The following is a 15,755-nucleotide window of genomic DNA, read 5'->3' as shown; positions in this document are numbered from 1 at the left end:
CACACCCTCTATATAGAATGAACTCCCTCAGCTTCATAGAGTCCAATGAAAGCTGCTGAATAATGTTCCCTTGTTAACATATTGAATTCCACCCCCTCTATATAGAATGAACTCCCTCAGCTTCATAGAGTCCAATGAAAGCTGCTGAATAATGTTCCCTTGTTAACATATTGAATTCCACCCCCTCTATATAGAATGAACTCCCTCAGCTTCATAGAGTCCAATGAAAGCTGCTGAATAATGTTCCCTTGTTAACATATTGAATTCCACCCCCTCTATATAGAATGAACTCCCTCAGCTTCATAGAGTCCAATGAAAGCTGCTGAATAATGTTCCCTTGTTAACATATTGAATTCCATCCCCTCTATATAGAATGAACTCCCTCAGCTTCATAGAGTCCAATGAAAGCTGCTGAATAATGTTCCCTTGTTAACATATTGAATTCCACCCCCTCTATATAGAATGAACTCCCTCAGCTTCATAGAGTCCAATGAAAGCTGCTGAATAATGTTCCCTTGTTAACATATTGAATTCCACCCCCTCTATATAGAATGAACTCCCTCAGCTTCATAGAGTCCAATGAAAGCTGCTGAATAATGTTCCCTTGTTAACATATTGAATTCCACACCCAGCGCTTTGTATAGTTTTCCATCTACTTCGCGAAAAACTGACGTTGAAAAATGTGACGTTTCTGAAATCCAACATTAAATACCACTGGAGTGCTATTATGGCTTCCCGTATAGACTTTTTGCGATTATCATTTTGTAGTTTCTATTTGATTACACGGTGTTAATTTTTTTTAAAAAATCTAAATTACGTTCATATAGTTTTTTTTTTGTTTTTTTTTTAATTATGTCTCAATCCTATAATTCTAGGTGATGCTATTTATCTTTTTCTGGAGCTGCGCAGCTGAATAGATTGTGTGTAAATCGGCGATTTCTCTTCTCTTGCGGTATTAGATTAAGACACTATGAACGCAGGGCAGCAGTGTGGAGTAGTGGTCAGGGCTTTGGACTCTGGACCGGAGGGTCGTGGGTTCAATCCCAGGTGGGGGACACTGCTGCTGTACCCTTGAGCAAGGTACTTTACCTAGATTGCTCCAGTAAAAACCCAACTGTATAAATGGGTAATTGTATGTAAAAATAATGTGATATCTTGTAACAATTGTAAGTCGCCCTGGATAAGGGCGTCTGCTAAGAAATAAATAATAATAATAATAATAATAATTCGTATTATATCGCCTCTCGCAATCTCTTACACGCGTTTATAACTCTGATGCGCTTCTTTACGGTGCTATACGGTACGGGCAAAAACAAACCGGAAATAAAGTAATTCTCTTTTGTCAAAAAATAAAACGAAACAGGAAGATGTCACCGTGCTGTCTAAAGAGACTCGCGTAAACTCGCTCGGATTTTGTTTGTTAATCCGTTTGCATTTGAACCCCAAACCGAGACGTCTCCGATTTACACCGCGTTTCTGGAGTACAGGTGGTTTCTATAGCAACAAGCCGAAGCGTAAGAGAGAAAAACGAAGCTGGACGAAAAGTACCGAAGTTTGGGTTCTGTCTGCTCGTCTGTACGAGTCGAGGTAGGTAGCTAAACATTTCAATAATAATAATAATAATAATAATAATAATAATAGAGATGCATTTACAAAGTGTAGAATTCTTAAGTTTTGACTAAAAAAAATGCATTATCGTTTGTGGGCAGTTATATTTCTTAATGCGAGTGAATATCCGCGAATTTCTAGTATTCAAAAACCGACTAATTCTTTTCTACGGTTTGAATAGATTTGTTACCCTAACGTTTGCAGAGTCCTGACGTATATATTATGGACGTTGTGCAAGTTTCCCTAAAACGCACAGCGAAGTGTAATAAATCACAGGGAAGCATTGTAAAGCACAGAGAGGTCTGGTAAAGCATAGGGAAGCATTGTAAAGCACAGAGAGGTCTGGTAAAGCATAGGGAAGCATTGTAAAGCACAGAGAGGTCTGGTAAAGCATAGGGAAGCATTGTAAAGCACAGAGAGGTCTGGTAAAGCATAGGGAAGCATTGTAAAGCACAGAGAGGTCTGGTAAAGCATAGGGAAGCATTGTAAAGCACAGAGAGGTCTGGTAAAGCATAGGGAAGCATTGTAAAACACAGAGAGGTCTGGTAAAGCATAGGGAAGCATTGTAAAGCACAGAGAGGTCTGGTAAAGCATAGGGAAGCATTGTAAAGCACAGAGAGGTCTGGTAAAGCATAGGGAAGCATTGTAAAGCACAGAGAGGTCTGGTAAAGCATAGGGAAGCATTGTAAAGCACAGAGAGGTCTGGTAAAGCATAGGGAAGCATTGTAAAGCACAGAGAGGTCTGGTAAAGCATAGGGAAGCATTGTAAAGCACAGAGAGGTCTGGTAAAGCATAGGGAAGCATTGTAAAGCACAGAGAGGTCTGGTAAAGCATAGGGAAGCATTGTAAAGCACAGAGAGGTCTGGTAAAGCATAGGGAAGCATTGTAAAACACAGAGAGGTCTGGTAAAGCATAGGGAAGCATTGTAAAGCACAGAGAGGTCTGGTAAAGCATAGGGAAGCATTGTAAAGCACAGAGAGGTCTGGTAAAGCATAGGGAAGCATTGTAAAGCACAGAGAGGTCTGGTAAAGCATAGGGAAGCATTGTAAAGCACAGAGAGGTCTGGTAAAGCATAGGGAAGCATTGTAAAGCACAGAGAGGTCTGGTAAAGCATAGGGAAGCATTGTAAAGCACAGAGAGGTCTGGTAAAGCATAGGGAAGCATTGTAAAGCACAGAGAGGTGTGGTAAAGCATATGGAAGCATTGTAAAGCACAGAGAGGTGTGGTAAAGCATAGGGAAGCATTGTAAAGCACAGAGAGGTCTGGTAAAGCACAGGGAAGCATTGTAAAGCACAGAGAGGTGTGGTAAAGCATAGGGAAGCATTGTAAAGCACAGAGAGGTGTGGTAAAGCATAGGGAAGCATTGTAAAGCACAGAGAGGTGTGGTAAAGCATAGGGAAGCATTGTAAAGCACAGAGAGGTGTGGTAAAGCATAGGGAAGCATTGTAAAGCACAGAGAGGTCTGGTAAAGCATAGGGAAGCATTGTAAAGCACAGAGAGGTTTATATATTTTATATGGGAAGTTATAGAAGACAGCTCAGCCCTTCCTTCCTGTGTGTGGCAATGAGAGTGCGAAAGAGAGAGAGAGGGAGGAGGGAGGGAGAGAGAGAGAGAGGGAGGGAAAGAGATAGATAGAATTAGTCAGTCAGGAGTTTGTGTGTGTGTGTGTCTGAGTGTGTGTCTCAGTGCATGTCTGTCTCTATATGTGACTTTAAAATAGAAATCTCCACTGTGTGAGAGTCAATGTGCAGTGAGTGTGTCTCTGTCTCACTCTCTGTGTTCAGGATGCAGTGATGCTGCACAGTGTGTGTGTATTGATGCCTCTCCTCCCTCTCTCTCTCTCTCCGCAGGGAACGATGTCGGATTACGGAGCGATTGTCCAAAAGCTGCGGGACTCTTTCGGCACCCGGAAAACCCGTCCAGCAGAATTCCGGATCTCCCAGCTGAACTCGATTGTGAAGCTCCTGAGAGAGAACGAGGGGCCGATTGTGGAAGCACTGGAGAGAGACCTGCGCAAGGTGAGAGAGAGAGGGGGGAGGGGGAGAGAGAGGGGGGGAGAGACGGGGGAGAGAGAGAAGGGGAGAGGGGAAGAGAGAGAGGTGTGAGAGGGGGAGAGAGAGGGGGAGAGGAGAGAGAGGAGAGTGAGAGAGAGAGAGAGAGAGAGAGAGAGAGAGAGAGAGAGAGAAAGAGTCTCTTGGCTTCACTAGGAGTTTAATAATAAGACACACCTGAGCTTGTTAGCTAGACACACTGGGGCTGATCAAGCTGGTAGTAAAACCTGGACTGGATCACACTGCTGTGGGATAGGAGCCTGATTATCATGACAGGTGTGTATCTCAGTGTGTGTGTGCCTCCACATTGCTTCTCACGCTCCCCCCTCTCTCCCCCCCCCAGCCAAAATTCGAGACGATGATCTCAGAGATCTCCATGGCGATTAACGAAGCGAACTACGCCATCAATCACCTGGCGTCGTGGATGAAGCCGGAACATGTGGAGAAATCACTGGTGAGAGGAATCAGAGACCGAGAACGCACACCAGCCAATCACAGCACGCCTCTGCTGTCCTGTCTAATCTGCTGTCTCTCTCTGTGTTCCTGTTTAATCTCCTGTCTCTCTCTGTGTTCCTGTTTAATCTCTTGTCTCTCTCTGTTCCTGTTTAATCTCCTGTCTCTCTCTGTGTTTCTGTTTAATCTCCTCTCTCTCTCTCTGTCCTGTCTAATCTCCTGTCTCTCTCTCTGTCCTGTTTAATCTCCTGTCTCTCTCTGTGTTTCTGTTTAATCTCCTGTCTCTCTCTGTGTTCCTGTTTAATCTCCTGTCTCTCTCTGTGTTTCTGTTTAATCTCCTGTCTCTCTGTGTTTCTGTTTAATCTCCTGTCTCTGTTTCTGTTTAATCTCCTGTCTCTCTCTGTGTTTCTGTTTAATCTCCTGTCTCTCTCTGTGTTTCTGTTTAATCTCCTGTCTCTCTCTGTGTTCCTGTTTAATCTCCTGTCTCTCTCTGTGTTCCTGTTTAATCTCCTGTCTCTCTGTGTTCCTGTTTAATCTCCTGTCTCTCTCTGTGTTCCTGTTTAATCTCCTGTCTCTCTCTGTGTTTCTGTTTAATCTCCTGTCTCTCTCTGTGTGTTCCTGTTTAATCTCCTCTCTCTCTCTGTGTTCCTGTTTAATCTCCTGTCTCTCTCTCTGTGTTCTTGTTTAATCTCCTGTCTCTCTCTGTGTTCCTGTTTAATCTCCTGTCTCTCTCTGTGTTTCTGTTTAATCTCCTCTCTCTGTCCTGTTTGATCTCCTGTCTCTCTCTGTGTTCTTGTTTACTCTCCTGTCTCTCTCTGTGTTCCTGTTTAATCTCCTGTCTCTCTCTGTTTCTGTTTAATCTCCTGTCTCTGTTTCTGTTTAATCTCCTGTCTCTCTCTGTGTTTCTGTTTAATCTCCTGTCTCTCTGTGTTCCTGTTTAATCTCCTGTCTCTCTCTGTGTTCCTGTTTAATCTCCTGTCTCTCTCTGTGTTCCTGTTTAATCTCCTGTCTCTCTCTGTGTTCCTGTTTAATCTCCTGTCTCTCTCTGTGTTCCTGTTTAATCTCCTGTCTCTCTGTGTTCCTGTTTAATCTCCTGTCTCTCTCTGTGTTCCTGTTTAATCTCCTGTCTCTCTCTGTGTTTCTGTTTAATCTCCTGTCTCTCTCTCTGTCCTGTCTAATCTCCTGTCTCTCTCTCTGTCCTGTTTAATCTCCTGTCTCTCTCTGTGTTCCTGTTTAATCTCCTGTCTCTCTCTGTGTGTTCCTGTTTAATCTCCTGTCTCTCTGTGTTTCTGTTTAATCTCCTGTCTCTCTCTCTGTGTTTCTGTTTAATCTCCTGTCTCTCTCTGTGTTCCTGTTTAATCTCCTGTCTCTCTCTGTGTTTCTGTTTAATCTCCTCTCTCTCTGTGTTCCTGTTTAATCTCCTCTCTCTCTGTGTTCCTGTTTAATCTCCTCTCTCTGTCCTGTTTGATCTCCTGTCTCTCTCTGTGTTCTTGTTTAATCTCCTGTCTCTCTCTGTGTTTCTGTTTAATCTCCTGTCTCTCTCTGTGTTTCTGTTTGATCTCCTGTCTCTCTCTGTGTTTCTGTTTAATCTCCTGTCTCTCTGTGTTTCTGTTTAATCTCCTGTCTCTCTCTGTGTTCTTGTTTAATCTCCTGTCTCTCTCTGTTTCTGTTTAATCTCCTGTCTCTCTCTGTGTTCCTGTTTAATCTCCTGTCTCTCTCTGTGTTCCTGTTTAATCTCCTGTCTCTCTCTGTGTTCCTGTTTAATCTCCTGTCTCTCTCTGTGTTTCTGTTTAATCTCCTGTCTCTCTGTGTTTCTGTTTAATCTCCTGTCTCTCTGTGTTTCTGTTTAATCTCCTGTCTCTCTCTGTGTTCTTGTTTAATCTCCTGTCTCTCTCTGTTTCTGTTTAATCTCCTGTCTCTCTCTGTGTTCCTGTTTAATCTCCTCTCTCTGTGTTTCTGTTTAATCTCCTGTCTCTCTCTGTGTTTCTGTTTAATCTCCTGTCTCTCTGTGTTTCTGTTTAATCTCCTGTCTCTCTCTGTGTTCTTGTTTAATCTCCTGTCTCTCTCTGTTTCTGTTTAATCTCCTGTCTCTCTCTGTGTTCCTGTTTAATCTCCTGTCTCTCTCTGTGTTTCTGTTTAATCTCCTGTCTCTCTCTGTGTTTCTGTTTGATCTCCTGTCTCTCTCTGTGTTCTTGTTTACTCTCCTGTCTCTCTCTGTGTTCCTGTTTAATCTCCTGTCTCTCTCTGTGTTCCTGTTTAATCTCCTGTCTCTCTCTGTGTTCCTGTTTAATCTCCTGTCTCTCTGTGTTTCTGTTTAATCTCCTGTCTCTCTCTGTGTTCTTGTTTAATCTCCTGTCTCTCTCTGTGTTCCTGTTTAATCTCCTGTCTCTCTCTGTGTTCCTGTTTAATCTCCTGTCTCTCTCTGTGTTCCTGTTTAATCTCCTCTCTCTGTCCTGTTTGATCTCCTGTCTCTCTCTGTGTTCTTGTTTACTCTCCTGTCTCTCTCTGTGTTCTTGTTTACTCTCCTGTCTCTCTCTGTGTTCCTGTTTAATCTCCTGTCTCTCTGTGTGTTCCTGTTTAATCTCCTGTCTCTCTGTGTTTCTGTTTAATCTCCTGTCTCTCTCTGTTTCTGTTTAATCTCCTGTCTCTCTCTGTGTTCCTGTTTAATCTCCTGTCTCTCTCTGTTCCTGTTTAATCTCCTGTCTCTCTCTGTGTTCCTGTTTAATCTCCTGTCTCTCTCTGTGTTTCTGTTTAATCTCCTGTCTCTCTGTGTTCCTGTTTAATCTCCTGTCTCTCTCTGTGTTTCTGTTTAATCTCCTCTCTCTCTCTGTGTTCCTGTTTAATCTCCTGTCTCTCTCTGTTTCTGTTTAATCTCCTGTCTCTCTCTGTGTTCCTGTTTAATCTCCTGTCTCTCTCTGTGTTTCTGTTTAATCTCCTCTCTCTCTCTGTGTTCCTGTTTAATCTCCTGTCTCTCTCTGTTTCTGTTTAATCTCCTGTCTCTCTGTGTTCCTGTTTAATCTCCTCTCTCTCTGTGTTCTTGTTTAATCTCCTGTCTCTCTCTCTGTGTTCCTGTTTAATCTCCTGTCTCTCTCTGTGTTCCTGTTTAATCTCCTCTCTCTGTGTTCCTGTTTAATCTCCTCTCTCTGTCCTGTTTAATCTCCTGTCTCTCTCTGTGTTCCTGTTTAATCTCCTGTCTCTCTCTGTGTTCTTGTTTAATCTCCTGTCTCTCTCTGTTTCTGTTTAATCTCCTGTCTCTCTCTGTGTTCCTGTTTAATCTCCTGTCTCTCTCTGTGTTTCTGTTTAATCTCCTCTCTCTCTCTGTGTTCCTGTTTAATCTCCTGTCTCTCTGTGTTTCTGTTTAATCTCCTGTCTCTCTCTGTGTTCTTGTTTAATCTCCTGTCTCTCTCTGTTTCTGTTTAATCTCCTGTCTCTCTCTGTGTTCCTGTTTAATCTCCTGTCTCTCTCTGTGTTTCTGTTTAATCTCCTCTCTCTCTCTGTGTTCCTGTTTAATCTCCTGTCTCTCTCTGTTTCTGTTTAATCTCCTGTCTCTCTCTGTGTTCCTGTTTAATCTCCTCTCTCTCTCTGTGTTCCTGTTTAATCTCCTGTCTCTCTGTGTTCTTGTTTAATCTCCTGTCTCTCTCTGTGTTTCTGTTTAATCTCCTCTCTCTCTGTGTTCCTGTTTAATCTCCTCTCTCTGTCCTGTTTAATCTCCTGTCTCTCTCTGTGTTCTTGTTTAATCTCCTGTCTCTCTCTCTGTGTTCCTGTTTAATCTCCTGTCTCTCTCTGTGTTCCTGTTTAATCTCCTCTCTCTGTGTTCCTGTTTAATCTCCTCTCTCTGTCCTGTTTAATCTCCTGTCTCTCTCTGTGTTCCTGTTTAATCTCCTGTCTCTCTCTGTGTTCTTGTTTAATCTCCTGTCTCTCTCTGTTTCTGTTTAATCTCCTGTCTCTCTCTGTGTTCCTGTTTAATCTCCTGTCTCTCTCTGTGTTTCTGTTTAATCTCCTCTCTCTGTCCTGTTTAATCTCCTGTCTCTCTGTGTTCCTGTTTAATCTCCTGTCTCTCTCTCTGTGTTCTTGTTTAATCTCCTGTCTCTCTCTGTCCTGTTTAATCTCCTGTCTCTCTCTGTGTTCTTGTTTAATCTCCTGTCTCTCTCTGTGTTCTTGTTTAATCTCCTGTCTCTCTCTGTGTTTCTGTTTAATCTCCTGTCTCTCTCTGTGTTTCTGTTTAATCTCCTGTCTCTCTCTGTGTTCCTGTTTAATCTCCTGTCTCTCTCTGTGTTCCTGTTTAATCTCCTGTCTCTCTGTGTTCCTGTTTAATCTCCTCTCTCTCTGTGTTCCTGTTTAATCTCCTGTCTCTCTCTCTGTGTTCTTGTTTAATCTCCTGTCTCTCTCTGTGTTCCTGTTTAATCTCCTGTCTCTCTGTGTTTCTGTTTAATCTCCTGTCTCTCTCTCTGTGTTTCTGTTTAATCTCCTGTCTCTCTCTGTGTTCTTGTTTAATCTCCTGTCTCTCTCTGTGTTTCTGTTTAATCTCCTCTCTCTCTCTGTTCCTGTTTAATCTCCTGTCTCTCTCTGTGTTCTTGTTTAATCTCCTGTCTCTCTCTGTGTTTCTGTTTAATCTCCTGTCTCTCTCTGTGTTTCTGTTTAATCTCCTGTCTCTCTGTGTTCCTGTTTAATCTCCTGTCTCTCTCTCTGTTCTTGTTTAATCTCCTGTCTCTCTCTGTGTTCTTGTTTAATCTCCTGTCTCTCTCTGTGTTCTTGTTTAATCTCCTGTCTCTCTCTGTGTTCCTGTTTAATCTCCTGTCTCTCTCTGTGTTCCTGTTTAATCTCCTGTCTCTCTGTGTTCCTGTTTAATCTCCTGTCTCTCTCTGTTTCTGTTTAATCTCCTGTCTCTCTCTGTTTCTGTTTAATCTCCTGTCTCTCTCTGTGTTCTTGTTTAATCTCCTGTCTCTCTGTGTTCTTGTTTAATCTCCTGTCTCTCTCTGTGTTTCTGTTTAATCTCCTGTCTCTCTCTGTGTTCCTGTTTAATCTCCTGTCTCTCTGTGTTTCTGTTTAATCTCCTGTCTCTCTCTGTGTTTCTGTTTAATCTCCTGTCTCTCTCTGTGTTTCTGTTTAATCTCCTGTCTCTCTGTGTTTCTGTTTAATCTCCTGTCTCTCTCTGTGTTCCTGTTTAATCTCCTGTCTCTCTCTCTGTGTTCTTGTTTAATCTCCTGTCTCTCTCTGTGTTCTTGTTTAATCTCCTGTCTCTCTCTGTGTTTCTGTTTAATCTCCTGTCTCTCTCTGTGTTTCTGTTTAATCTCCTGTCTCTCTCTGTGTTCCTGTTTAATCTCCTGTCTCTCTCTGTGTTCCTGTTTAATCTCCTGTCTCTCTGTGTTCCTGTTTAATCTCCTGTCTCTCTCTGTGTTCCTGTTTAATCTCCTGTCTCTCTCTGTGTTTCTGTTTAATCTCCTGTCTCTCTGTGTTCCTGTTTAATCTCCTGTCTCTCTCTGTGTTCTTGTTTAATCTCCTGTCTCTCTCTGTGTTTCTGTTTAATCTCCTGTCTCTCTCTGTGTTTCTGTTTAATCTCCTGTCTCTCTCTGTGTTTCTGTTTAATCTCCTGTCTCTCTCTGTGTTCCTGTTTAATCTCCTGTCTCTCTCTGTGTTTCTGTTTAATCTCCTGTCTCTCTCTGTGTTCCTGTTTAATCTCCTGTCTCTCTCTGTGTTCCTGTTTAATCTCCTGTCTCTCTGTGTTCCTGTTTAATCTCCTCTCTCTCTGTGTTCCTGTTTAATCTCCTGTCTCTCTCTCTGTGTTCTTGTTTAATCTCCTGTCTCTCTCTGTGTTTCTGTTTAATCTCCTGTCTCTCTCTCTGTGTTTCTGTTTAATCTCCTGTCTCTCTCTGTGTTTCTGTTTAATCTCCTGTCTCTCTCTGTGTTTCTGTTTAATCTCCTGTCTCTCTCTGTGTTTCTGTTTAATCTCCTGTCTCTCTCTGTGTTCCTGTTTAATCTCCTGTCTCTCTCTGTGTTCCTGTTTAATCTCCTGTCTCTCTGTGTTTCTGTTTGATCTCCTGTCTCTCTCTGTGTTTCTGTTTGATCTCCTGTCTCTCTCTGTGTTCTTGTTTAATCTCCTGTCTCTCTCTGTGTTCTTGTTTAATCTCCTGTCTCTCTCTGTTTCTGTTTAATCTCCTGTCTCTCTCTGTGTTTCTGTTTGATCTCCTGTCTCTCTCTGTGTTCTTGTTTAATCTCCTGTCTCTCTCTGTGTTCCTGTTTAATCTCCTGTCTCTCTCTGTGTTTCTGTTTAATCTCCTGTCTCTCTGTGTTTCTGTTTAATCTCCTGTCTCTCTCTGTGTTCCTGTTTAATCTCCTGTCTCTCTCTGTGTTCCTGTTTAATCTCCTGTCTCTCTCTGTGTTCCTGTTTAATCTCCTGTCTCTCTCTGTGTTTCTGTTTAATCTCCTGTCTCTCTCTGTGTTCCTGTTTAATCTCCTGTCTCTCTCTGTGTTTCTGTTTAATCTCCTGTCTCTCTGTGTTTCTGTTTAATCTCCTGTCTCTCTCTGTGTTCCTGTTTAATCTCCTGTCTCTCTCTGTGTTCCTGTTTAATCTCCTGTCTCTCTCTGTGTTTCTGTTTAATCTCCTGTCTCTCTCTGTGTTTCTGTTTAATCTCCTGTCTCTCTCTGTGTTCCTGTTTAATCTCCTGTCTCTCTCTGTGTTCCTGTTTAATCTCCTGTCTCTCTCTGTTTCTGTTTAATCTCCTGTCTCTCTCTGTGTTCCTGTTTAATCTCCTGTCTCTCTCTCTGTCCTGTTTAATCTCCTGTCTCTCTCTGTTTCTGTTTAATCTCCTGTCTCTCTCTGTGTTTCTGTTTGATCTCCTGTCTCTCTCTGTGTTCTTGTTTAATCTCCTGTCTCTCTCTGTGTTTCTGTTTAATCTCCTGTCTCTCTCTGTGTTCCTGTTTAATCTCCTGTCTCTCTCTGTGTTTCTGTTTAATCTCCTGTCTCTCTGTGTTCCTGTTTAATCTCCTGTCTCTCTCTGTGTTTCTGTTTAATCTCCTGTCTCTCTCTGTGTTTCTGTTTAATCTCCTCTCTCTCTGTGTTCTTGTTTAATCTCCTGTCTCTCTCTGTGTTTCTGTTTAATCTCCTGTCTCTCTCTGTGTTCCTGTTTAATCTCCTGTCTCTCTCTGTGTTCCTGTTTAATCTCCTGTCTCTCTCTGTGTTTCTGTTTAATCTCCTGTCTCTCTCTGTGTTCCTGTTTAATCTCCTGTCTCTCTCTGTGTTCCTGTTTAATCTCCTGTCTCTCTCTGTGTTTCTGTTTAATCTCCTGTCTCTCTCTGTGTTCCTGTTTAATCTCCTGTCTCTCTCTGTGTTCCTGTTTAATCTCCTGTCTCTCTGTGTTCCTGTTTAATCTCCTGTCTCTCTCTGTGTTCCTGTTTAATCTCCTCTCTCTCTCTGTGTTCCTGTTTAATCTCCTCTCTCTCTGTGTTCCTGTTTAATCTCCTGTCTCTCTGTGTTTCTGTTTAATCTCCTGTCTCTCTCTGTGTTTCTGTTTAATCTCCTCTCTCTGTTCCTGTTTAATCTCCTCTCTCTCTCTGTGTTCCTGTTTAATCTCCTGTCTCTCTCTGTGTTTCTGTTTAATCTCCTGTCTCTCTCTGTGTTTCTGTTTAATCTCCTCTCTCTCTCTGTGTTTCTGTTTAATCTCCTGTCTCTCTCTGTGTTTCTGTTTGATCTCCTGTCTCTCTCTGTGTTCTTGTTTAATCTCCTGTCTCTCTCTGTTTCTGTTTAATCTCCTGTCTCTCTATGTGTTTCTGTTTAATCTCCTCTCTCTGTTCCTGTTTAATCTCCTCTCTCTCTCTGTGTTCCTGTTTAATCTCCTGTCTCTCTCTGTGTTCCTGTTTAATCTCCTGTCTCTCTCTCTGTCCTGTTTAATCTCCTGTCTCTCTCTGTGTTCCTGTTTAATCTCCTGTCTCTCTCTGTGTTTCTGTTTAATCTCCTCTCTCTCTCTGTGTTCCTGTTTAATCTCCTCTCTCTCTGTGTTTCTGTTTAATCTCCTGTCTCTCTCTGTGTTCCTGTTTAATCTCCTGTCTCTCTATGTGTTTCTGTTTAATCTCCTCTCTCTGTTCCTGTTTAATCTCCTCTCTCTCTCTGTGTTCCTGTTTAATCTCCTGTCTCTCTCTGTGTTCCTGTTTAATCTCCTGTCTCTCTCTGTGTTTCTGTTTAATCTCCTCTCTCTCTCTGTGTTCCTGTTTAATCTCCTCTCTCTCTGTGTTTCTGTTTAATCTCCTGTCTCTCTCTGTGTTTCTGTTTAATCTCCTGTCTCTCTCTGTGTTTCTGTTTAATCTCCTCTCTCTGTTCCTGTTTAATCTCCTGTCTCTCTGTGTTTCTGTTTAATCTCCTGTCTCTCTCTGTGTTCCTGTTTAATCTCCTGTCTCTCTCTGTGTTCCTGTTTAATCTCCTGTCTCTCTATGTGTTCCTGTTTAATCTCCTCTCTCTCTCTGTGTTCCTGTTTAATCTCCTGTCTCTCTCTGTGTTTCTGTTTAATCTCCTCTCTCTGTCCTGTTTGATCTCCTGTCTCTCTCTGTGTTCTTGTTTACTCTCCTGTCTCTCTCTGTGTTCCTGTTTAATCTCCTGTCTCTCTCTGTTTCTGTTTAATCTCCTGTCTCTCTGTGTTCCTGTTTAATCTCCTGTCTCTCTCTGTGTTTCTGTTTAATCTCCTGTCTCTCTCTGTGTTCCTGTTTAATCTCCTCTCTCTCTCTGTGTTCCTGTTTAATCTCCTGTCTCTCTCTGTGTTCCTGTTTAATCTCCTGTCTCTCTGTGTGTTCCTGTTTAATCTCCTCTCTCTCTCTGTGTTCCTGTTTAATCTCCTGTCTCTCTCTGTTTCTGTTTAATCTCCTGTCTCTCTCTGTGTTCCTGTTTAATCTCCTGTCTCTCTCTGTGTTCCTGTTTAATCTCCTCTCTCTGTCCTGTTTGATCTCCTGTCTCTCTGTGTTCTTGTTTACTCTCCTGTCTCTCTCTGTGTTCCTGTTTAATCTCCTGTCTCTCTGTGTGTTCCTGTTTAATCTCCTCTCTCTCTCTGTGTTCCTGTTTAATCTCCTGTCTCTCTGTGTTTCTGTTTAATCTCCTGTCTCTCTCTGTGTTCTTGTTTAATCTCCTGTCTCTCTCTGTTTCTGTTTAATCTCCTGTCTCTCTCTGTGTTCCTGTTTAATCTCCTGTCTCTCTCTGTGTTCCTGTTTAATCTCCTGTCTCTCTCTCTGTGTTCTTGTTTAATCTCCTGTCTCTCTCTGTGTTCTTGTTTAATCTCCTGTCTCTCTCTGTTTCTGTTTAATCTCCTGTCTCTCTCTGTGTTCCTGTTTAATCTCCTCTCTCTCTCTGTGTTCCTGTTTAATCTCCTGTCTCTCTCTCTGTGTTCTTGTTTAATCTCCTGTCTCTCTCTGTGTTCCTGTTTAATCTCCTGTCTCTCTCTGTGTTTCTGTTTAATCTCCTCTCTCTGTCCTGTTTGATCTCCTGTCTCTCTCTGTGTTCTTGTTTACTCTCCTGTCTCTCTCTGTGTTCCTGTTTAATCTCCTGTCTCTCTCTGTTTCTGTTTAATCTCCTGTCTCTCTCTGTGTTCCTGTTTAATCTCCTGTCTCTCTCTGTGTTCCTGTTTAATCTCCTGTCTCTCTATGTGTTCCTGTTTAATCTCCTCTCTCTCTCTGTGTTCCTGTTTAATCTCCTGTCTCTCTCTGTGTTTCTGTTTAATCTCCTCTCTCTGTCCTGTTTGATCTCCTGTCTCTCTCTGTGTTCTTGTTTAATCTCCTGTCTCTCTCTCTGTGTTCCTGTTTAATCTCCTGTCTCTCTCTGTGTTCCTGTTTAATCTCCTCTCTCTGTGTTCCTGTTTAATCTCCTCTCTCTGTCCTGTTTAATCTCCTGTCTCTCTCTGTGTTCCTGTTTAATCTCCTGTCTCTCTCTGTGTTCCTGTTTAATCTCCTGTCTCTCTCTGTGTTTCTGTTTAATCTCCTCTCTCTGTCCTGTTTAATCTCCTGTCTCTCTCTGTGTTCCTGTTTAATCTCCTGTCTCTCTCTGTGTTTCTGTTTAATCTCCTGTCTCTCTCTGTGTTTCTGTTTAATCTCCTGTCTCTCTCTGTGTTTCTGTTTAATCTCCTGTCTCTCTCTGTGTTTCTGTTTAATCTCCTGTCTCTCTCTGTGTTTCTGTTTGATCTCCTGTCTCTCTCTGTGTTCTTGTTTAATCTCCTGTCTCTCTCTGTGTTCCTGTTTAATCTCCTGTCTCTCTCTGTGTTCCTGTTTAATCTCCTGTCTCTCTCTGTGTTTCTGTTTGATCTCCTGTCTCTCTCTGTGTTCTTGTTTAATCTCCTGTCTCTCTCTGTGTTTCTGTTTAATCTCCTGTCTCTCTCTGTGTTTCTGTTTAATCTCCTGTCTCTCTGTGTTCTTGTTTAATCTCCTGTCTCTCTCTCTGTTCCTGTTTAATCTCCTGTCTCTCTCTGTGTTCCTGTTTAATCTCCTGTCTCTCTGTGTTCCTGTTTAATCTCCTGTCTCTCTCTGTGTTCCTGTTTAATCTCCTGTCTCTCTGTGTTTCTGTTTAATCTCCTGTCTCTCTCTCTGTGTTTCTGTTTAATCTCCTGTCTCTCTCTGTGTTCCTGTTTAATCTCCTCTCTCTGTCCTGTTTACTCTCCTGTCTCTCTCTGTGTTTCTGTTTAATCTCCTGTCTCTCTGTGTTCCTGTTTAATCTCCTGTCTCTCTGTGTTTCTGTTTAATCTCCTGTCTCTCTCTGTGTTCCTGTTTAATCTCCTGTCTCTCTCTGTGTTCCTGTTTAATCTCCTGTCTCTCTCTGTGTTCCTGTTTAATCTCCTGTCTCTCTCTGTGTTTCTGTTTAATCTCCTGTCTCTCTCTGTGTTCCTGTTTAATCTCCTGTCTCTCTGTGTTCCTGTTTAATCTCCTGTCTCTCTGTGTTTCTGTTTAATCTCCTGTCTCTCTCTGTGTTCCTGTTTAATCTCCTGTCTCTCTCTGTGTTCCTGTTTAATCTCCTGTCTCTCTCTGTGTTCCTGTTTAATCTCCTGTCTCTCTCTGTGTTTCTGTTTAATCTCCTGTCTCTCTCTGTGTTTCTGTTTAATCTCCTGTCTCTCTCTGTGTTCCTGTTTAATCTCCTGTCTATCTCTGTGTTCCTGTTTAATCTCCTGTCTCTCTCTGTGTTCCTGTTTAATCTCCTGTCTCTCTCTGTGTTTCTGTTTAATCTCCTGTCTCTCTCTGTGTTTCTGTTTAATCTCCTGTCTCTCTGTGTTCTTGTTTAATCTCCTGTCTCTCTCTGTGTTTCTGTTTAATCTCCTGTCTCTCTCTGTGTTTCTGTTTAATCTCCTGTCTCTCTGTGTTCTTGTTTAATCTCCTGTCTCTCTCTGTGTTCCTGTTTAATCTCCTGTCTCTCTCTGTGTTCCTGTTTAATCTCTTGTCTCTCTCTCTGTGTTCCTGTTTAATCTCCTGTCTCTCTGTGTTTCTGTTTAATCTCTTGTCTCTCTCTCTGTGTTCCTGTTTAATCTCCTGTCTATCTCTGTGTTCCTGTTTAATCTCCTGTCTCTCTCTGTGTTCCTGTTTAATCTCCTGTCTCTCTCTGTGTTTCTGTTTAATCTCCTGTCTCTCTGTGTTCTTGTTTAATCTCCTGTCTCTCTCTGTGTTTCTGTTTAATCTCCTGTCTCT

General features: G+C 42.2%; 1 protein-coding gene across 2 annotated transcripts in view; it reads left to right on the top strand.

Moving 5' to 3' along the window:
* Positions 1–1,354: 1,354 nt before the first annotated feature.
* The window catches only part of LOC117410056 (aldehyde dehydrogenase family 3 member B1), a 26,479-nt gene continuing 12,078 nt past the window's right edge, over positions 1,355–15,755 (top strand). For both annotated transcript variants that reach the window (XM_059020989.1, XM_059020990.1), the window contains exons 1-3: positions 1,355–1,587; positions 3,459–3,626; positions 4,003–4,113. In XM_059020989.1, the coding sequence (XP_058876972.1) occupies positions 3,465–3,626; positions 4,003–4,113 (273 nt within the window). In that variant the 5' untranslated portion in view covers positions 1,355–1,587; positions 3,459–3,464. The remainder of the gene's footprint in view (positions 1,588–3,458; positions 3,627–4,002; positions 4,114–15,755) is intronic.

The sequence above is a fragment of the Acipenser ruthenus genome, unplaced genomic scaffold (assembly GCF_902713425.1).
Source record: "Acipenser ruthenus unplaced genomic scaffold, fAciRut3.2 maternal haplotype, whole genome shotgun sequence".
NCBI lineage: Eukaryota > Metazoa > Chordata > Actinopteri > Acipenseriformes > Acipenseridae > Acipenser > Acipenser ruthenus.
Note: the sequence above shows the minus strand (reverse complement) of the source record. Positions and strands in the feature narration are given on the sequence as shown.